This window comes from Zymoseptoria tritici, chromosome 9 (assembly GCF_000219625.1).
Source record: "Zymoseptoria tritici IPO323 chromosome 9, whole genome shotgun sequence".
Classification (NCBI taxonomy): domain Eukaryota; kingdom Fungi; phylum Ascomycota; class Dothideomycetes; order Mycosphaerellales; family Mycosphaerellaceae; genus Zymoseptoria; species Zymoseptoria tritici.
The window spans coordinates 2,002,477-2,024,428 of NC_018210.1; the positions used below are offsets into that span (position 1 = coordinate 2,002,477).

The following is a 21,952-nucleotide window of genomic DNA, read 5'->3' on the forward strand; positions in this document are numbered from 1 at the left end:
AGCTGTCCTATCGTACGGCCGCATCGTTTTCGTATGTTGTGCGGTGGTATGCCGAAGCTGGTTAATGTTGTTCTTCATCGTGGCAGACGACATAAACAAAAAATCTCGGGAATGTTGATACACGTCGAATGAATGCTCTGTAAACCACGTCCTTGATACAACAACAATTTGAGACCATAAAGGGAATGGGTATACGCAGTCCATCTCAAAAATCCCCATGCACATCCATCCGCAACGCCATCGCAATGCAATGCAACCATCGCCATTCTGAACCGCCACAAAAGAGACTTCTCTCCGTCAATCCCATGTCCACCTCGCTCCACTACTCCTCCACCTCCACCGCCTCCGCCATGACGTGCTCCCCTTCATCCAAAACCCCCATCACCGTCTTCAGGTTTTTCAGCATCTCCTCCGCATGCCCGACCAGCAACAACTTCTCCGCGTTCGCCGGCAGTCCCAAATACGTCGGCGGTTCTCGCTCCGGCAACTCCTTCACCCACTGCAAAAACACCTCCTTGCCCGTACCACTCGGCAACACCGCACCCACCGATTTGTCCTCGGCCACTTCTCCAATCAGATTGAATCCCTCCTCGAATGCGTCCGCCGTCAACGTCTTCTCGACCAGTGTCTTCAACTCCCGCATGTCCCCAGCATCATCCACTTTGCCGGCGTACATCTCCGAGATCAACGCGCGGAGCATGTCCCAAGGAATGGACTTCGGCGCCACGTTCGACCGACCACGAGCGAGGTTGTCGATCCACCACTGGATGATGAATGCAGAACACTCAAAGTCGGCGTCGTTGAATTCCCAGAACCCCTTCCACCCGAGGCGGGGTGCGTAGCGGAGACGCTCTTGCACGACGGCGTGGAGGAAAGAGAGTAAGAAGTGGACTCGCGCTTTTTCCACGGGTTGCTGGACGGCTTTCTCGGGGAGAGAAGTGAGAGAGTCGCGCATGTTGGCGCGAATACCGGCGGGCTGCTCGTACATCAGGACGCGGGAGGCGCGGAGCAGGCTGGATGGGATCTTTGGGCTGGTCTCCATCGACAAGAAGAGGCGGAAGTCTTTGTGCGGCTTGAGTGCGTCGATGCGCTTGACGAGGTTCTGCAGCCATTCCGTTGCGAGGTGAACGTTCTTGATCAGCACCCAGGATCCATTGGCTGCTGCACCAGCAAGAGCGGCGTCGGCGCTTGCCAAGCTCTCGTTGGAGCCCATGGCTACGCTTGTGCAGCTGGCCTGCGTGCGCTCGACGAGTTGATCGACTTTGTAGCTGGCGTCGAATCCAGGGCTTGAGCAGAGTGCGATTGGAGAGCTGGCAACAGTCTCTCGAGCCACGCGGCCAAGGTCTTCGGCAACGTCCAGGAAGGATTGGCCAAAGACCGCGGTGATGAAACGCTCTGTCGCCGGCACAAGTCGGTCTATGCGGAAGAGCTTCACGAGGAGAAGCTCTTTCAGGGCTTTGTCGTTGTCATTGCCACTGAACTGCGCTGCGCCAGGAACGTGCATCTCGGCTTCTTCGACGGCGAAGAACTTGGCCCACTCGGGAGAGTCGGTATCTGATGCAAGATTCTTCAGGCCATTAATACGCGAGGCAAAAGCGACGCCTTGTTCCTTTTGCTCAGGAACAGAAGACACATCACCGCCAGCAATCTTCTCGTCGAGCAAGGTGTCCAGGAACGTCTTGTCCATTGGGAAAGGCGCTGCTTGAGCCAGAAGCACCGCAAAGGTAAGGCGATCCTTCTGTAGCAGTGACGCTGATGTTTCGCGGTACGTCTTGCCGAACAGAGAGCGCACGATCGAATCACTCCTCTTCTTGGAGTCCCTCTCGCTGGATTCGCGGGCTGTCCGTAGAACGAATTCGAAGATGTTGACAAAGTACTGCAGCGAGAATTGGTAAAAGCTGTGCACATGGTAGAGCTGTTCCAGGACCGCAAAAATTGCAGAGCAGGAGCGGGCAATAATCTCGTAGGTGTTCATGATGGTGTTGACCTCGTTCATGACTCCTTCTGTCTCCGATGCTTTGGCTGTGATCTCCGTGGCCTCATTCTTGAGTGTTTCCAAAGTCTCGATGACGTTCTCGTCGTCCAAAATGTTGCCGCGAGACTCATTGAGGGCCTGAAGAAGCTTGCGCTCCAAACCTCGCAGGCGTTGCGTAAATTCGCCTTGCATCTTTACCAGATTGGATCGGCGCTCATCGACATCAGGACGCTCGGACTTGAGGACATCGTTCAAAGTCTGCGTCTTCAGACTGCTCTGCGTCACCGTGAAGTTGACAAAGGTGGTCCTGCTGCAGATGTCGGGCGCGAATGCCGCCGATGGGTCTTTGGTAGACAAATAAAGCTTGAATGCGGGCGAGAAATCGATCTCCTGCCGTCCAAGCTGAATCAAGACTCGTCCTCCCGTTCTCTGCGTCTCTTTGTTGAGTACATGGTTCAGAATGGGATCGATGTGCTCCGCGTCTTGGATGAGGATCGGATTGCCGAATCGCAGTGCGCTCTCCAATTGCTTGACGAACGAGCTGTCCAAGAAACTGGTGACGGTGAGACGGCGCTCCTTGCTTTCATTCTGGAGGAAGTCGGTGACGCGGCCGGATGGGTCGATGATGAGTGGGTAGCGGTTGTATCGCTTCAGCATGATGGCATTCTCAGTGCACAACTCATCGACTGGCAGGGCATTCTCATGCCACTGCTGCCTCTCGTCCGCAGTGGAGAGATACTCCGACAGAGCATTTTGCGACTTGAACGCGATGCCGGAGGAAGACAGTTGAAGCGACCAGTCCTCCACCATTGCTCGGCGATATTGCTGGTCGTACAAACCGGCATATGCCAAGAATCCAGCCGCAAGGAATACGTCTCCAATGATGGTCTCCATTTGAACTTGAAAGGTCTTGCTCGTGTCTTCCCAGCGACCACGCTCCGAAGAAAGGCTGTTGAGCAATCGCATGCTGCGATCGACCTTTGACTGCACTCGAGTCATCTCTGCTTTGATGGCTTCGGTCTGGCTAATCAGCGAAGCGTACTCCGCCTTGTAGGTTGCAATGCTTTGCTCCAGCTCGGTGAGAGTGTTCATGATCGCCTTCGCTTCCGCCTTGGTTTGAAGGGCTTCGTCCTGCAAGGTATCGACCTCCTCGCGAAGTGGGCCGACACGATCGAGGATCTCGGAGTAGTTGACCTGTGCTTCGACCCATTGTACGAGCGGTCCACAGGCTTTGCTGGCACGCTGCACACGCTCGAAAGTGAACTCTTCCTTGGAAATGTACTCGGCAGTCATCTTGTTCCTGAGTTGAGGTGTCATCTGTCTCTCGTTGTCGTAGCCGACGATGCTTGCGATGAAATCATCGCGACGCACGATGCTGACGATTGTCTTCCAGTCGTTGGCCTTGTGACCTAGAAGTGTGCAGACGGACTCCAATGCCAGCTTGACACCAGCGGGAGGATTCTGCATGGACCGCACCTCGGTCAGATGTTGGCGCTTGATGTTGCTGACGCTGCGCTGAGCTTCCTCTACAGCAGGCTCTGCCTTGGCGAGATCTCTCATAACGACCTCTCGACGCTTGGCGACTTCCTGCTCCTGGACTTCAAGTGCAGCTTGGATCTCGAGTGATGATGCGCGGCGTTGCTCGGCCTCACGTTGATCAGCCACCATTCTCTGAAGCTTCTCACTCGCTTCGGCATCCTTCTTTTCGAGGTCAATCTTCTTGGTAGCCAGGCTCTTCTTCAGCTCCGACACTTTGTCAACAGTCTCGCGAAGTTTGTCAAGACCGACATTGAGATGGCGTTGCTGCTCTTCAAGATCATCGCGCTTCTCGTTGAAAAGCTTGACGAATTGCTCAACAAAGTCCAGGAATTGTCGAGGCGTCAAAAATGTCGTCTTGTTCTGTTGACGCTTCAGGCGATCGTTGAATGAGCGAATCGAATGATGCACATGCACCATGGCGTTGACAACCGCGTCTCGATGGTTGAGTGGCATTTCCAGCTGGTCGAAGGCAATCGGAAGGCTGTCTGGCGCATTGAAGTTGCTTCGATCAATGTCAACCGCGAGAGTGCGTTCGTAAGCAACCTGGTATAAGGCCTGATCAGACCAGTCGCCGAACCAATTAAGGACGCAACGATTGAACAGGGCCGGACTCGTAGCTGCTTTGGAGGAAAGGCCTTCAGTTGGCGGGTTCATGGTGAAGACGACATGCAGATTGCGAACAATCTGCTGGGTGAACCATTTGTACAGTTCCTCCTGCGAGTCGAGGAGCAGGCCCTGGCGTTGTGCGCCTTCTTTGCAAGCCGTCATAAGGGTTGCGTACTCATCACCTTCGAAGAGACCAGGGACTTCGCCGTTGGCGAGAAGCGTGTTCATGCGTTCCAGGAATCCAGAGTCTAGCACGTTCGATTCATCCATGATGAAGCAAATCTTCTCTCCCTTACAGCCACATCGGCGAAGGACAGTCCGGAGATCTTCGTCGAAGTCCTCGGCGGAGTACTTGCCGTGCACTTTGATCTGGAATACGGCGAGACCGTTCATCCAGGCGACAAAGCGTGAGAGCGTAGTCTTTCCGCTGCCGCTTACACCGATGAGGATGAGATGACCTTGAGGTTGTCGGAAGACGCGGTCGATTCGAAGAACATGGTCCAGGACGTCGTTGAAGAGGATCAGTGGAACATCGAGCTCTTCTTCGCAGAAGGTCCGCAGGCGTGCCTTGACAAAGTCTCGAAGCTGTTCGCGCGCCACAGGCACATAGTTCTTTGAAAGCCAGTTCGAAAAGAGAATGGGGCGCTGAAGTGCCACTGCTTGGTCGAGATTGGGAAAATACTCGTTGGCGACGCGATTGACGGTCTCCTCGGTCCATTGACGTTCAGAATCGTCGATAAGACGATCGGAGAACAGTCTCAATGCTTCATGTGCCCAGATACGCACAAGGCCTTCCAACGACAAAGTCTCGAGAGGCTTGATGGCCTCGTAGATTGCGCGCACCCATCGGGTCAGCTCACGCGGCGAGTAGATGTAATGCGGCTGGATCTCTGCAGTGAAGCGTTTTTGCGAGTCGAGATAGACCGTGATCATTGCTTGCGTCAAGGCATCTGCGTACCCACGAAGCGTGGGCACGATCTTGAGAATGGCATTGTTGAATGTGCCGTAGATTTGCTTCAGCGACAGCTCGCCAGGGTAATCCACCATGACGAGTGGGGCGTGTCGTAGGAATCGCAAACCGAGCGGAGTACGTCCAGCATCAGTCGGAGGATTGCAAGCACCCACAAATTGAATGCGTTCCAGATTCACCCAGCTTCTGGTGGTTGTCCGCCAGAAACCGCCATGCTCGACCAGCTGCCTCAAGAAGGATATAACGCGCTGTGTGCCGTACTTATCCGGAGCTGGCAAGTTGATCTCGTCGCAGAATACGACGAGCCAGCGTCCGATCTGCCGAGGAGCCATGGTGACGCCACTGAGCGACTTCTTGTAGTCACAGTACTGCTCTAGTGTCTTGACCAGAAGATCGGGAGTGGTTGCACTGGAAAAGTTGAGACCCACGACTTCCATGTTGGGCAATTTGCGCAACGCGCTGAACAGCGTCATCGTCTTACCAGAACCAGGTGGACCACAGAGCAGAAGGGGTTTGTGCTCCGCAAGGAATGAGTAAAGAACGTCCTCATGTCTGGCAGTGTCTAGAGTGGGAATGACAAGATCGGTCTGCGTAACGGAGTGGGTGTTGATGTCGATCGTTGGAACATCGTCCTGCCACGAAGCCCAGGCGGCGTTGGGGAGGGTGACCTTGTAGTCTATGAGAGAGGCTTGGTCGGTCAGGGTGGGCATGTCCAGAGTCGCCTCGCCCGCCAGGTAATCACCAAATGCCTTGCGATCAAGCAGAGGGCAGTCTCCGGTGAAAGACCACACAGCGGCAAGGAGGACTTGCTTCGACAAGTAGGCATCAATTTGCTCGTCGGCCAGTGGGAAGTCCGTGTGTTGTATGTTGTATTCCAGCACAGATCGGCATGCTTTGCGGAGCAGGGAGAACAGCGTGCCAATCGCTCGAATTGACGTAAACTCCATGATATGCCGCTTGTTCATGCACTGCTCAATAGCTTTCAGTACAAAGTTGCTCTGAGTCAGGCATCGGCTGAGGATCTCTGCCATGAGGCCCTGGACGGCGAGTCTCGATTCAGTCGAGGTGGACGTGCCGGTATCTTCCTCCAGATCCTCGAATGTGGCCGTCTGAAGCTGAGCCAGGTATCTGGACAGCATGACATCGATGTCGACTGTGTCATCGCTGAACCATACCATACCGCAACGACTGACAGTGGCCAGAGTGGCGTACCGCAACGTCTCAACTTCGAACATGACCCGGACATTGCTCGGCAGGCCAAGCCGCTCACCGTTGGGAAGCGTGAGCAGCTTGTTGTCATCGAGCACGCTGTTCAAGTTTTCGACCCATTCGGGATCGACGTCGCCATCGAAGACGATCCAGTGACGCTTTCCGTCTTCACCTCGCAGGTTGTCCACGACCTTCCGCAGAATGCTGGTGAAGAGACCATCGGTCCATTCGCGAGTCGTGCTGTCCAACGTACCGTAGAGGCTCTCCTTGGACATGACCTTCGGGTCGATGACATGACACACGCCTTCGATGCCATCAACTTTCTGAAGCGCGGCAAGCAGAGCCTGCCAAGCGGTCGATTTCCCTGTACCAGAGCTTCCAACCATCATGACACCGTGATGGAGGCTCTGAATTTGGTACAGTTGTAGGACCTTGGTCAGCCAGGCGTCCGTAGCGACGAGCTTGCGCTCCTTGACGACTTCTTCCAATGCGGATCGCAGTTCCTCCAATGAAGCTGGCATGTATTGGACTCCTGGGAACGCTTCGGCTTCGACCTGCGCCATCAGCAGCGCATCGTCTCTGACCAATTTTGGCGCAATCGTCTCTCGGATGCTCTGAACGATGATCTGAGGTTCCACAACAGTGTCTGCACCTTCTGCCCCGACGACAGCGATTCTCGTCCTCTTCAGACCTCCAGAGCTGACCAGTACACTCTTCAGCGCACGCAAGCCAAAGTCGTAGTGCGGCTGCTTCGACAAAGTCGCCGCACATTGATCGAAGAATGGAACAGTCTGTCTAGAAAGCGTCTTGGCTTCTGAGAATCCTTGTGAGAACAGCATGACCTCCGCGATGATCTCTTTGTCGGGCTTCGACATGGCTACACTGCGGAAAAGCTTCTTCAGGTTGTCGGGGAGATTTGAGCGTCCAGCGTATCCCGGATTCATGGTGATGAACATGCCAGTCAACGGGTGCACCTTGAGTTGACGGCCAACAAGATCGATCTGCGCGTTAGGATCAAGTGCGCGCTTCCGAAGTCCAACCTGAATGTTCTGGATTTGCTGGGAGACGGCGGACAGAATGCGCTCTTCCAGTCTGTTGAACTCATCGAAACAACCCCACGCACCGACTTGAGAGATACCGAGAAAAATGCGACCCATGGCTTGAAAGTCGAAAGTGTCGTCGCAGTTGAAGACCAGAGTGAACCGTCCAAGCTGAACGCCCAGAGCTTTGACCGATTCGGTCTTGCCGGTACCTGCAGGACCGTATGGCGAGCCACCGAGTCGCTGACACAACGCCTGACTGAGCGTGAGGAAACAGCGATCGGTGAGGGGCGTGCGTACAAGTCTTTCGGGCACTCCGAGATACTCAAATCCATACGCCAGAGTAGCGTTGGCAACGTTGACTTGCAGCCGATCCAGTGGAGCAGCGGCGGGATCAAAGTCGTAACGCATTTGCAGGAGCCACAGGTAGTGGGTTGGCGAGTCGGCGCCACCTTGAATGAGCTTCTCGATTGTATCGCGCTGGTGCACGAACTCGGTGATGAGATGCTCGCATTTCTTGCGGTAGACGGGCTCGAGCTCTCGCAGGACAGATGACGCAAGGAACTTGAGCTTGCTGACCTGGGTTTCGAAGAGATTCTGAAGAGCAGCACCGCCTTGCTGTAGAGCTGCGCCCACACGAGAAGTCCAGAGAGCTTGTGTAGCAAGAATGGCAATTTGCGCAGGGTACTTGTCGATGTAACCTTCAAACGCGCTGTCGCTGTCTTCCTCGAGGTTGCCATACTCGTCGACAGCCTCGACCAGCAACTCAGAGAGGGTTTCTCTCATCCCATTCTCCAAAGCCCGCAGCCAGTCGTTGATTTTCGGAGTCGCAACCAGGTTGATCGGCGTGCGAAGCATGACCTCCTCGCCTTCTCTTGATGTCAGGCCGAGAATGTTCGACTCTTCGTCAAGCACGAGGCCGGAGAGGCCGGCAAACATCTTCCGCAGATGCTTTGCAATGCGCAAGGTGTCGTTGCTGTTGCCTATGATCTCAAGCAGGTCCTCGTCTCCAACAAAGTAGAAACGCGGGAACGCAACACGCTCCTTTTCGAGATACTCTCCGAGAGCTTTTTGGATCTTGTTCAATAGATCGGCCAAGCGCTCGAGCGAACGTTGCACATCGGGAATGTTGAGGACCTCGAGCACTTGCGGCGAGCGGTAAACTTTCTTGAGAACGTTCATGAACTCGCTGTTGATGTTTGCGAATCGAGAGGATTCGACGGGAAGCAGATGCTTGATGTCGGCATTGCCAGTGAAGACGCCCTCGAGGTACACCCATTGGCGCTGCACATCAATCCAAACATCGAACAGTACGTGAATACGATTCAACTTGTCCTCCCACGACGATGCCTCCTCTTCAAACTCCTTGTAGTAGGGCGAGTGCCTCATGGCTTGGAGAGAATTGAGATGGTCGCTGCATTTGGCGAAAAGGTCGTCCCAGCCCCGGATCAGGCGACACTTCTGCTGGTAGTTGACGAGGTCAAGAGAGTAGTTCTGCCAGTGTTCTCGCACAGATCGAACAAACTCTTCGAGGGCCATCTCACCTTGTGCTTGGGCGATGACATCCCGGATCACTGATTCGCTCGGGCCGAGCTGCAGATCCCAGACATCTCCCAAGGTCATAGAGAGCGCAGAGTACCGCTTTGATGGCTGTAGGTTTTTGAAGATGCGAACCCAGTGTCGCTCGCGCACAGCATCCGAGCGCATCTCCGTCAGAAGAGGGTTGACTTTCAGAAGCTGGCGAAGCACAGACTGCAGGTGCTCGAACGCAGCATATGAGCGCATGCGACTGGGCATTTCCTTGGTCGTCTTGATGAGATTGTCAATCGCCTGGCGTAGCTTGCGAGGTTGGACGCTATTCCACGGCTGTTCTCGAATGTCGCTCAACTGCTCCCATACACCCGTCAGGTTTGCCCAAACAGATTTGTAATCTTGGACCTCAGTCAACAGATCAGCCAGCATGTTGTCCGGACTCGCGGGAAGCTCAAGCGCTTCCTTTGCTTTAGACACCATCTCCGATTGTTCTTGCAGCTGTGTCAAGTCTGTGTCAAAACTCTCCAGGGTGGACACGGCTTCTGCTGGCGGTATCGATCCTGATTCGGGACGCTGCTCTCTCCATCGCTCGGTCATTTCTGCAATCTTGCGCGAAATGACGCCGTCTTCAGCGATGATCTTGGCGCGCAGGCCCTCTGTGTGGTCGGCAATCTGCTTGCTCTTCTTGTCCAAGACTTCCATCAAAGCTGCCCACTCATGGTCGACCTGTTCGACGTATAGCCAGTCTTTGGGGTATTGAAATCGTAAGCGAGACAAGGTCTGTTGTCCCTGGCGAAACGTCTCCATCTCAGGTTCCCATATCTTGGTCTGACGCTTACAGGTCTGCACGACTGTGATAAAGGACACTGCGTGTGAAGTCGATGTCGCCTGCATAGATTGACCTTCAAGGGCTTTTCTTGCGCGCTGGAGCTCGGTGTATACATCCACGAGACGGGTGGCAAACATGGTAGAGAAGTGGGTCAGCAGGTCGTGCTGCCACTGATCGTATTTGGCGTTGACCTTGGATTGAACCTGTTCATAGTTGATGACCAGGTGGCCAAAAGAACGGCGCATGCCGGATGTGTCAAAGGTGTCACGCTTTTGTCGAATTTCCAAGATCAGTTGCAACCACAAATCGAGCTCCTCGCCCAGGTCGTCCTGGATCTGTTGCATTTGGAGGTCCCACAATGACTGGAATTGCAGCCATTCGTCGACGTAGCGCTGCGCTACACTGAGCTTCTTCTCAATGCACTCATATAAGCTCGCAAGGGCACCCATGGACATGATCGCAAGTTCCGAGTATGTTATCGTAGGCGCCGATGTGCCCACCGTCAATGCATTCTCAAAGCGCGATGCCTGGAGCTTCGGGAGACTGCAGACGGTCCCAAGCCAGGCGTGGAGGTTGCCGAGCCAGCCAGCTTTGGCATCCTCCAACGGTGGCTCCAGCTGGATGATCTGACTCTGCATGACAATATCGTGTGCGAATACATCTATGTTGGGAGATCCGACTTCCGATTGAGAGTTCTGCTCGGCACCGAAGCCGTGCTCGAAGTCCTCTGTCCAGTCTTTTAATGCTTGCTGGAGTCGTGCATGAAGAATCTCCACAACTCTATTGTTAGTTTGAGCGACCCAATAAGGGATGTTGGCAAAACCTTCAAGATTGAGCTGATCAATCGCTCGCTGTAAGGTCTCGAGATGGGACGTGAATGCTTCAGGCGAGAATGGGCAGCTCCGCAGCTCTCGGAGAGCGGTATCGACGGTGACTTGGACTGCGGACAGGGCAGATGTCTTGCTCTGGAGAGTTGCGATCGCGTTGCCCAGATTGCGCACGAACTGCACATGAAGTTTGTCATCGCCCGAGCCGCCTTCGCCAACTTGACGGGCGTGAACGTCATAGGCGAGAACGAATGTCTCCCATCTAATTGCAGTGCCCTTGGCGATGAAACTCTGAACCGCATTTCTGTATCCGCTGAGCAGTGCGGTGACATCCGTCATGCCCTCAATGACCAGGCCGGTCTGCGCGTAGGTGTTCAAGCTTTCCATGAGACTGACGGCGAAGGGATACACTCGCCGGGCCTCCTTTGAGACATTGGTGATGGCATGAGGCACGTTGAAGTTCAGCCAAAGCAGGTTCCGCACCTCCTTGAATAGAATGATGACTTGAGAGTCAAAGTTCACAGAGATCTCCAAAACGTTGCCTCGTGCCCTGTTATGTGTCACCGCGAAAAGTCGGCCAGCGATGGAAAGATGCCGGCGGTCGATGTCTCGAAGCCAGTCGTCAAATATTGGCTTGGTGTCCAGCTTTCTCCGAAATCCTTCACCGAGACTGTAGAGGCGCTGGCCATCGGTGTGCTCCTTCCATTTGTGCCCGAGGATGTTCTCGATCTTGCTGAGATAGTTGTTGAGCTGGCGCTCAATCTGCCGCGCGCGTATGATGGCTCCCGATATTGGAGGAAGATCATGGAGCTGAGCCATGCCATGAGCTTCCGATTGTCCATACTGGTGAGTGAAGCGCTGTTGCAGACTGTCGATGTCATCGCGGACGTTGTTCATCAGCTGAACCTGGTACTCTGCGATGGCACCCTTGATCTTTGGTCGCACGAACAGTGCATTGAACTTGGAGAAGACGCGGAACATCTCGTTTGCGGACTTCGCGACAGCCAGGCGATCACGAAGCCGAGCGATGATCGAGTTCTCTACTCGTGCTGTGCGCTCGTTGTACGCCGCCTCAGCCTGCGTCCACAGCCGCTCGCCTTCCTCCGAGATGTCAAGAGCATCGACGTCCTTGACAGCTGTGTACGCCTGCTCAATCTCCTCGGCAGCATCGACGTCGCCCATCTCCTCCACAATGACAGGTGCTGATACCCCCTCGGACAAATCTAGAGACTCATCATCGGGCCCAAGAACATTCGCAATAGTCTTCTGCAGCTGATTGTGATCTTCGCGGAACTTGTAGATGTAGTTGATGCGATTCTGGGTCTTCTCGTGCTGCTTGATGATCTTGATGGGAATGAATTTGTCGTTTCTCCTCCGCGTAACCTCGCGGGCGACATTGGTGAAGTCCTTCACGTGTTCGTCCCAGGAGAACCACACTCGATTGACATTACCAATCGTCTTTCTGAACTCTTCGAAGCTGAGGTGCATCAGAGTCCGTCCGTGCAGAAGGTGGTGCAGGCGTGCGTCGACATCGGCGGAAATCGCCTGAACAAGGGGCAGGGCTCTGGCAGTTGGGTATAGACAGATGCGCATTTTCTTGTTGAGATGAATAAAAATGGCATCCAGAGCCTCTCGCACCTTCTCTACGGACACCGCCGAGAGGAGCTCTTCGATAGGGAAGCCATTGAACAGCTGCATGTACTTTTGCACGTCTAGCTTGGTATCTTGGAGCTTTGTGTCTGACGAGAAACTCGCGGTGATGCCGTGTCGCTTGGCCTTCTCCAATATCTTCATGGTCAGCATCACGCCGCCGCTTTCAAGTTGTGCCTCGATTCCTTCTATTGCGTTCTCCATTGCGAGCCAAAAGTTCTTCTCTTGAGACGTCGTGCCAACTTTTCGATCGTCCTTGATTCTGGTGAACTCACGGATCTGCTTGATCCACTCGTTGGCCATGTTTTGAAGTCGATTCAGCAGTGAGCTGTCGGTGACAATGTTCTCGGGAATCTGATTAGCCGCCGCGTTCCAGTCTCCGTTCGCTTCAGCTAACTGTGCCATGACAGCTTGGTGAATCTGGAACCGAGGCCCTTCGACTTCGATGTTTTGTTGGAGGCTCTGAAGGGACACCTCGAGATCTGCCAGCTTTTTCCTCGTGCTCGGTACTCCTGGGCGAACCTCCCCTTCCGATCGCTGATTGTCACCCGCTGATGATGACCCACCGGCTGTGGCCTCGAAGAAGGGGCCAAGAGCGCCGCGCACGAAACCATGCAAGCTCTCGTATGGCGATACGGTCGATTCAGCGGAGCCGGGAGCTCCAGGCAGCAAGAAGTTCACCACAGAGACTTGCTTGCTAACAGGAACGCCTGGCACGATTGGCGCCGGTCTCTTGAGAAAAGCCACGCAGCCGAGTGTCCGCGCCGAATACTTCAACTCGGATGTAAGGATGTATGTATCATGTGGCTCGTGACGTTCCTTCCCATTTATGTGTCCATTCGAGAGCGACATCGATGCGGGTGATTCCTTCAAGACGTAAAGCGCCAGCTGCGACTCCAACGCGAATCGCACACATCTCGCTAATGTATCGTCCAGGACGGTATCATGTAGAAGACTTCCTGGGCCTCTCAGCTCTTCATCTGTTGCCGCTAGTGTCACTTCAAGGACACTTGTGAGGTATTTGACGATTGTCTGCGGGTCGACAACGAGTGAGGAGGCGGGCGGAGACACTGTGCCGTTGGCCACGCCATTCGCTCCTTGGACCAAAGGGTCCTCCATGGTGGACGATTACTGCCGCGCAGTCGGTGCGGCAATTGACATCTCTGTCTCACTTCGTGGGTTGTTTCGGTAATCGAGGTGGTCCAATCTCAGGGTGACGTGCGATTCGGGTGTGTTGCGGGCGATGTTGCGTGAGGGCGGCGATGGTAAAGAGCGGTTGATCGCTGTGAGAGATGATGCGGTAGTGTCGTCCCGGTGTGAGATGGGTGGAGGTGTAGTGGTGGTGTGAACCGGTCAGTGTTGATGTGATAAAGTTGGTGGTATTGACCCTGGCGCTCTCCTTCAAATTGAGCTACGCGTTCCAAAGTCGCGCCGGCGCCGGCTTCTGCGATAATCTGGTCCGGCTCGAGCAGCCGATCATCTCTAAGCACGTGATGGGCATCATCAGGGCATCTTCACATGTGAGAAGCGCTGCTCTCTTTCTCACTTTCGCCGTGATTCTTAGCACTCAAGAACAGAAAGACATCGTCATCTTCAAACAGGTACATTGAGACCTTTACGACTCTGAGTTTTGAATCATCGGTCTTGCAAGGGGCAACAGCATCGCTATCGCCATTGCAGAGACACATCATTGTCCAGCACATCATCGTCCAGACACCTGCCTAGGGTTAGGGTTTGGGTACAGTGGCTTCCACGTTTCGTGCCACGATCGAAATGGGTATCTTACGAAGCCATATCTCGGCGGCACATGCAGATCCTAGAGTAGCTTGTGAGACATGTTGATAGAAGTGCTCGTGCCGGCGGGACTTGTCGAATTTGAATATAGTCGAGAGGACATTTCAAATGTTGCTGACGGCTTGATTTGCGATGCTTGCAATGGCGTCCTACCATGGCCTTGGAATATTATGCACAATCGATTGACAGTCGTGGTCGAGACTCAGTGGTCGTATGAGTAACTCAGTACACCATTCTCATATCGTAGTTACAATGTATGTATATCCTCATAGCACACCAAATCGCCCAAACAGCAACAGGTTGCCTTCGGCGGCCAGCCACGCAATACCCGTGTACACAATGAGCTTCGTGATGACTTCCACATCGTAACGAACTCGCGGCTTCTCCAGCATCGAAAACAGCCGACGATCGTTCGTCTGTTCCTCCTTGCCACTGTCGCTTGAAGTGCCGTGGTCACTCTGCGGTGGTGTCAGCACGCCATCCACTCCACTGACCTGCAGCGATGGAACCGACGCAGTACCCTTCACGGTGAGATAGGACGAGTTCCCACGAGGCTCATCTGGAGTCAATATAGCCGCATTCATGCTGTCCGTGGCAGATTGAGAAGACGCCGATGATCTGGCCTTGATCTCGCTGGCCAACTTCTCTCCCCGCCGAACCTGATCACGATTCGCGATGAACTCTCTGGCGTCGGCTTCGGATTGGGGTCCAATAGAGATCGTTCTCTTTCGCCTCCCAATCGTCGAGAGCATGCCTGGGATCTCTCTCGCTGGCGGCAAGACCTTGTCGTCTTTGCGGAGAGTGGGCACAGTGTTGTAGTCCCTGGACTGCAAGAAGTATCTGCGAGGGATACGGACCCCGTAGTATCCGACGAATCGAAATACCGGAGGCAGTACACGCAGAAGCAGAGGCTTCATTACGGCGCGCCAGATGAAGATCATGATGATGCCGCTGATCAGTCGTGCCGCTACCTTGGTGACGTCGGCATTTGAAGTGCGGTACATGTGCGAGATGTGAGCGTCGCGATCAGAAGGCCCGTACAGCAAATGTGCGTAGTTCCATGTGCCGATGCTGATGCCCATCACGACACCGAGGAAGGCGACGCTATCATCGAAGCACGGACAATTGTCCGCCGGCTCCGGATGGAAGCGAACTGCAAGTCCGAGGATGAAGACCGCAATAGCAGGGCGAATCCAACTGCCAGAGATTAACCAGATATCAAGCGCTGGGCCGAATGTGACCCTCAGACTCGTAATCAGGAGTCCTAGAAGTGCTCCCACCAGTACATCGAAGAAGCCATGCATGCCACAGTACATCCGTCCGACACTGATCGAAGTTGCATAACAAACACAAGCCGAGACCAGCAATCGGTATTGCCAGGTAGAGTATTCATCCTGCGTAGACCACAAGTTGTGGAGGCAGTAAAAGGCGACCGACACGGCGTTTGTTGTGTGTGTGGAAGGGAACCCATACTCCAGCGCCGCAGAGCCGGACATCGTGATCCGCTGAAGAGGCGGCGAAAGCGGGCGAGGTAAACAGACGAGATCCTTCACGTATCCGCTCAAGTACACACCGGCAGCCAGCATATGCACCAATGCGATTCCGAGCTCGGCATAGCCACACCAGAAGCAGATCGGAAGGGCCGTCATGAAGAAGGTATGCGTGCCCAGATTAGCCGTCATGGCAAAGTACGAATCCAGCCATCGTGATCGTAAGGCATCCTGCAGTGAAGCAAGATAGGGTGTTTCCCGTCTCACGATCGGGATCAGCCATTGTCGCAGGAGATGTCGCCAACGTGGAAGACGCCTCTCGTAGTGGTCCAAGTCACGGAGACCAGCATCAGGATCGGGAGAAGGCGTCCTCAGATGGGCCTGGTACCGCGAGGGCAGTCGGGAGTTGGACATAGAGCGTGCTTCTGGCCGGACATTTGAGATTATGGCGCGGTGTAGTGGGCGTTTTCAAGGCCGCAAACCCAAGCAGATCAGCTGCGGGTGGTCTCAATCGTGGTCGACTTTTATTCAGCAGCCGTCCATAGGCCTCCCTCTCACTGATCAGTTATTTTCCGGAGCGGGGTAGATGTGAATGACTTGCAACATATGAGGCTCAAAGATTGCGAGTGTCGTAAGAAACCCCACTACGGCCGCGACGGATTGCCCTTGGCTTGTCACATGCAGGCGTATCAACAACGTCCAAGTGCTTTGCAACCGTCAACGGGACGAGAGATGGAGGAATGTCATGACATGCTGAAAGTGATGGCTATTGACTGGCGAGATACGTCTTTTTTATTTAAGGGGTTCAATGCGATGTGCGAGGTGATGAGTGACCATCGAACCGCAGAATCGGTTTATTTCGAGACAGCCATGCCGGACTCCGCTCCGATGGTCACCTCGTCAACGGACCGCAGCAACACGGGGAAGGATGCAGCAACACGGGGAAGGATCGATGACACTCGACCGACTTGGTCCATTCTCGAACGGCCGACTCACCAGCAAGCAAACTCGAGCGCATACATTCCACTGCGCTCTCCCAGAATTCATACCAAATTTACTGCTCCACCCGCCATGTCTATCCAACCTGTGCCCAGCTACGACCACATCCGGCGCAAAAACAGCAGCAAGTCCTTCGTCACACGCAACGACAGCTACCGGCGCTCAACGCGAGGTAGCGACGGCACTGTCAACACGACGTCCTCCGCCAGGACCAACATCACGGCGCCGCCGGCGTACAGCAAAAAGTTTGTGGTGGTCGGCGATGGAGGATGCGGGAAGACATGTCTGTTGATCAGCTACTCGCAAGGATACTTCCCAGAGGTGAGCGCAGCGAGGAGGATGCCAATGAAGCAGAAGATGCTAACGGTCTCTTAAGAAATACGTACCGACCGTGTTTGAGAACTACATCACCACAGTTGAGCACAAGCCGAGCGGCAAAGGCGTGGAGCTGGCATTGTGGGATACTGCAGGACAGGAAGAATACGACCGACTGCGACCACTTTCATACCCCGAAACGGACCTCCTCTTCGTCTGCTTTGCGATCGACTGCCCCAATTCACTGGAGAATGTCCTCGACAAGGTATGAGGGATCCAGCGCATCGCATTCCAAATCTTGTATACTGACACAATGCAGTGGTATCCGGAAGTGCTTCATTTCTGCCCGACAACGCCCATCATCCTTTGCGGTTTGAAGTCCGACCTCCGTAACAAGCGCACATGTATCGAGTTACTCAAGACCCAAGGTCTGACGCCGGTCACCAAGAGCCAGGGCAGCGCCGTCGCACAAAAGATGGGCGCAATGTACATGGAGTGCTCGTCAAAGGAGATGACCGGCGTGCACGAGATCTTCGACGTTGCAATCGACACTGCGGTGCGCGGCACGCAGGACATGCAAACGGGCAATGGCACAGGACCTGGAAGTCGGGCGGGTACAGGAGGCATGACAATGCTGAATGGAGCGCCCGTGAAGCGAAAGAAGCGCAGTAACTGCAAGATTCTCTGAACGCACACGCGCACGTGTGAGTTGCAGTCATTTGAATGGAACCTTTCAATTGACAGCGACACAGCAGGCGAAGCTCGACAACAAGCTGTAGCAGTTCAATTCCCAGCCGCGATCCCTACACTGTACCAACACGTTGGCTCGATTCGGTTCTTTTGGCGCGAGTGGAGGAGATTTCTCTGGCGATGATGGATGATGTGGATGTGACGAAGCGACGGCCGGTTAAAGAATATGGTTGGATCGATGATGGCGTGCATACAACACAGCAGTTCTCTATTTGTTAGCGCTTTTGCATTCGGAACAGGAGTTTGAGGCGCACAGGGTGGAAAGATGCGCAGGAAGCCGCCGCCTGACTGCGGAGTACATTGGGTTCGTCTTGAATGTGTCATAATCAGGACCACGGAGCGATCGAGAAGAGGCTGCTGACCTGCTTGCCAAGTCACGGTCCGTCTGGTCCTTCTGTTCGCTTCATATGGGTATCATCGCAGTAAATCAAAAAGTTCGGTAGTCGTCCACCTCTTGCAAATTGTTGTCCGACGACGTCCGCTTCGGCCTCATGAGCCATCCGTAGCACCCTGTTTCGTCTCGGCCGACTCTTCTTTGGCGGGCTCCTTGGCCATCACGTTTTCGAACTGTGACCACAGGCCTTCGACTTGGCTGAACTCGTTCCCGACCTGATGGGTGTCTGTTGTCAATCAAATGCGCGACCAGGATCGTTCTCATTGCCGACATACAGCGATGACGCCTTCTAGACTCCGATTGAGCTTGTTGATGTTCTGAAGGACATTTTCGAGACTCTGTGAATCGTTAGACCTGACTCTTTCAGGACTTCCCAGTAGTGTCGCATACCGCAGCCACATCTCCGATCAAGAGTTGTCTTTGCTGTTCAAAGTATGTCTTCTCGCCTGTAGAGGAGCCATTCGTGGCCATGTTCGCTGTGGTGACTGAGGCGATGCTCGGGATAGGACGCGTGTGAGGAAACGCGGATGTTGTTGACGGAGGAAGAAAGCCGAGGCGTTTGACGCGAGCCTCGTCTGAATGATCAACGAGCTGCGACTCTCTTTCACGGGCATGACCACCTCCATACCGACCTCGAGCATCGTCTGTGAACGATCGCCTGCTGCATTATAGCACTGTCAGGAAACATGGAGTTCATGACGGCGCTGCAAGGCGGCTACGACGACCAGAAGCCCTCACTCTTCGAGATCTTGTCTGAACACGAGCTCTCCTCGCTCATCCCGCCATCACTTCGTTACATACTCGCCGTCGCGACGCATCGAAATCCACGCTACCTGCTCCGGATACTGAACAATTTCGACGAACTCTATGCCATCCTCTCCCTCATTGTGGAGAGGTATTACCTCAAGATCTATGGAGGCAGTTTCACGGAGAACTTCTATGGTCTCAAACGAGAGCGCGTGTTGCGCATCAGGGGAGGAGAGACAACAAGAGCACGACTCGGAGCGAGCAAGGAGGTGCGGGAGACGTTGAAGCTCAGGACAAGCGATGTGTGGAAGAATCTGGCGGTGTTGGTGGGCATACCATACATACGGAGGAAGCTGGACGAAGCATATGATATCCACGCCGCGGGCGTCAACATGCTCGGCCCTGCATATCGCGATCGTGAGAGGTATCCCAAGGATGGCACATGGCGGCAAAAACTGCTCTGGGTGTACAGGTGGTTCCTGCGCAGCGTCTACCCGACAGTGAACGCAGCGTACTACTTTGCCATGCTGACGTTCAATCTGGCGTACCTGTTTGACGGTACCAAGTATCACTCGCCATTCATGTGGGTGATCGGAACTCGTATACGTCGTCTGAATCAGGCCGATGGAAAGGCCATTGCGCTCGCGACGCAAGCTCCGCCCACGCCGCCAGCGAGGCCTGGACAAAGCAACTCGATCTTCAACCCAAGGACGATGTCGAGAGCTCTCTATCCGCATATGCTGACGGCTTTGCAACTCCTTCTGCCCACTTCGATATTCGCACTCAAGTTTCTGGAGTGGTGGCACAACTCCGACTTTGCCAGACAGTTGAGTAAGAAGTCCAACGAAGGTCTTGAGCTACCGCCTCCGATTATATCAGGAGCTCCTGCTTCGCCGGCTAAGAATGAGAAGAAGATCAAATCTTCGAGCGAGAAAGAGGCACCAAGCCGGCGAGACTCTGGGATCGACGGCCCTCCCATCTCATCCCTGACCCACCTGCCCATATTGACTGTGCCTGCTCCTGCATATTCGACCGATGATACTGCGAACACAACATCAGTCTGTCCGATATGCACGTCCGAGATCCAAACGCCGACAGCTTGCCAGACCGGCTACGTCTATTGCTACAGCTGTATTTACAAGTGGGTGGACGGCACACATCCGCGGCAAGAAGCATTCATGGAAGGATCTGGAGACGAAGCCGATACCAGAGGCTGGGCCGAAGAGGGTGGCGGTAGCCGTGTGAACAAGTGGGAGAGCGGCGTCGGAAGGGACGCTGTGACCGGAAGGAGAGTGCTGGGAGGCACGAGTGGATTGAGGCGGGTCATGGTCTGAAAGGAGGAAAGGACGCGCTGTGCCTGCGAATTCACAAGATCGTCCGACACATAGGCTATGTGACCTGCACACACCAAGGCCACCGAACTCGGACTGCTATCCTCAAGCATTAATTCCGACCGCATTCATTGAGCCTCATTCGCTGGATCCGCAGGACAACACAACTGGTTCTCTTGCATCACAAGGAGCATTACATCTCGGACGATCATTATACCGCCTGGTCAGATGCCATGCAGTCCGACTTCGACGACGCACTGGATCATGCGGCGTGCTCAGCATCATCTCCGCGTGAAATTGCTGACGCCGAACGCCACGACTCTATCAACACAATCAAAGCTCCGACCCACTTGCAAGACGAATGCAGCCTGGCGACACAGTTCCTCAAGACCATCTTCCTAGACGCCGACGAGGCAGAGATCGCTCTTGTTCTGCGAAATGGCGACGTGGGCGGTGTATTTTCGCTCACTAAGATCGCGGCAATGGTACATGATTTGAAGCTTGCCGACTGGTTCAGAGAATTTGATAGCCACTCCGGGAAGTCATTGGTTCCAACCCAGGATGTGGAGCAGCAACTCCACCCAGTCGTCCGGTCTCCCGCTCCAGATGGCGCCTGTTTCGGCAATCCGTTCGACCAGTCAAGCTCTGCATTGCTGAGCCCCGGAAGCTTCTTGGCGCAGGAAGATGAAGGCTGGCAAAGCGAGTCGACGGACTCTCCTCCATTGATGCCGCAAGATCTCGGCTGCACAGTGCCCACGATCGAATCGCAAGGTGAGAAATCGGATGATGGTCGTGCACTGCCTCGAGTGCCATGTGTCTTCCCTCCACAACCCCGGGCTCTCTTCGAGGAACCACCGCCTATGGCTCGTCTCGTTCAAGAAGTCTACATTGGGCATTCGTCGAGCCCTCTGCTCGTGCCCATGCAATTCTCCAAGCTTCCCTTCGAGCATGGCCGTGTCTATCCTTTTGGTCACGACCCGCGGCAGTATGCATCTCCGGGCGTCTACTCGGATTCCATCTGGAGTGATACGACCGATGACTCGCTGTCTTGTCCCGCATTACCATCAAGCGTATGCGCAGGTTCTGATGAAGAGAGTGAGCAACACCTTTCTGGGGAAGTCTTCGACCATGACGATACATCGAGCAGCATTGAAGCCGCTGGAAATCTGCTGTTATTACGCATTGAAACTCCGACTCCTTCAGTGAATTGGCCACCACCTCCGAGCATGGTCGCTCTCCGTTGCTTTGGAAAGCCGCCGCGTCTAGCGAGGTTGCGAACTGCTCTACCTCTACTTCCACTTCACAGAGCGCTGCACAATCGATCCGCTCGACTGCCCACCAGCCAGTCACACGCCACTACGGGCACTTCGCCGCTTCCTCAGTCCGTTGTCGTGCCGACATTAATCACGAACGGAATGGGCAGGGAAATAGGCCGAGTGCCAGCATTCGAAGTCGACGAAGTGCGTTGTATGTTACTGTCTTTCAGACCGCGTTGGTCGCGAGGATCAGGAACAAAAGAATTCCGCAGAGCGATCGACATTGGTCGCATTCAGCTGTGTAATATGTCAGCATGTCTTACAATGAAGAACGATCAACATGCTAGCGCGATGTGCTTGCCCAAGCTGGTCGAGTCCGAGTTCTCCGATCTCCAGAAACACATGTCAATGCAGGATTACTCGACGAATTCAACGTCCGAAACCTGCGTGGACGTCACGAAACCGCGGACAATGCCTAGCAGCGGGCTAAGCTTCTCTGTCACCAAGGGGGATGATATATCAAATATCACTTTCAACGGCTTGGTTGTCATCCTCTGGGCACTTGGTGGACTTGCGAGCGACCTCCTTGATGATGTCGACGTAGTTGATTCGGTCGAGGTAGATGATTTTGAGGCGGCGATCAAATTCCGCGAGGTTCAGAGAGCGGCGTCTTGCCTCGTGCGGATGACACACTCATT

General features: G+C 54.4%; 5 protein-coding genes across 5 annotated transcripts; 2 read left to right on the forward strand and 3 right to left on the reverse strand.

The window, feature by feature from the left end:
* Nucleotides 1–322: 322 nt before the first annotated feature.
* On the reverse strand, nt 323–14,128 carry MYCGRDRAFT_87640 (uncharacterized protein; the record flags this gene model as incomplete). Its single annotated transcript, XM_003849520.1, has 2 exons — nt 323–13,210; nt 14,126–14,128. The coding sequence occupies 2 exons, from the start codon at nt 14,126–14,128 to the stop codon at nt 323–325; spliced, it is 12,891 nt and encodes a 4,296-aa protein (XP_003849568.1).
* Nucleotides 14,129–14,244: 116 nt separating this feature from the next.
* MYCGRDRAFT_62752 (uncharacterized protein) lies at nt 14,245–16,034 on the reverse strand (the record flags this gene model as incomplete). Its single annotated transcript, XM_003849519.1, has 1 exon — nt 14,245–16,034. A coding segment is annotated over one exon (1,632 nt), but the record flags the coding sequence as incomplete, so codon positions are not given.
* A 499-nt stretch (nt 16,035–16,533) lies between these two features.
* Rho4 (ras GTPase) lies at nt 16,534–17,850 on the forward strand (the record flags this gene model as incomplete). The annotated part of the gene is made up of 3 exons (XM_003849490.1): nt 16,534–16,782; nt 16,838–17,041; nt 17,096–17,850. The coding sequence occupies 3 exons, from the start codon at nt 16,534–16,536 to the stop codon at nt 17,462–17,464; spliced, it is 822 nt and encodes a 273-aa protein (XP_003849538.1).
* Nucleotides 17,851–18,036: 186 nt separating this feature from the next.
* MYCGRDRAFT_29184 (uncharacterized protein) lies at nt 18,037–18,370 on the reverse strand (the record flags this gene model as incomplete). The annotated part of the gene is made up of 3 exons (XM_003849518.1): nt 18,037–18,135; nt 18,196–18,258; nt 18,311–18,370. Coding segments are annotated over 3 exons (222 nt in total), but the record flags the coding sequence as incomplete, so codon positions are not given.
* A 236-nt stretch (nt 18,371–18,606) lies between these two features.
* On the forward strand, nt 18,607–20,001 carry MYCGRDRAFT_48243 (uncharacterized protein; the record flags this gene model as incomplete). The annotated part of the gene is made up of 1 exon (XM_003849491.1): nt 18,607–20,001. One exon carries the CDS (start codon nt 18,607–18,609, stop codon nt 19,999–20,001), a length of 1,395 nt encoding a protein of 464 aa, XP_003849539.1.
* Between the last annotated feature and the right edge of the window lie 1,951 nt (nt 20,002–21,952).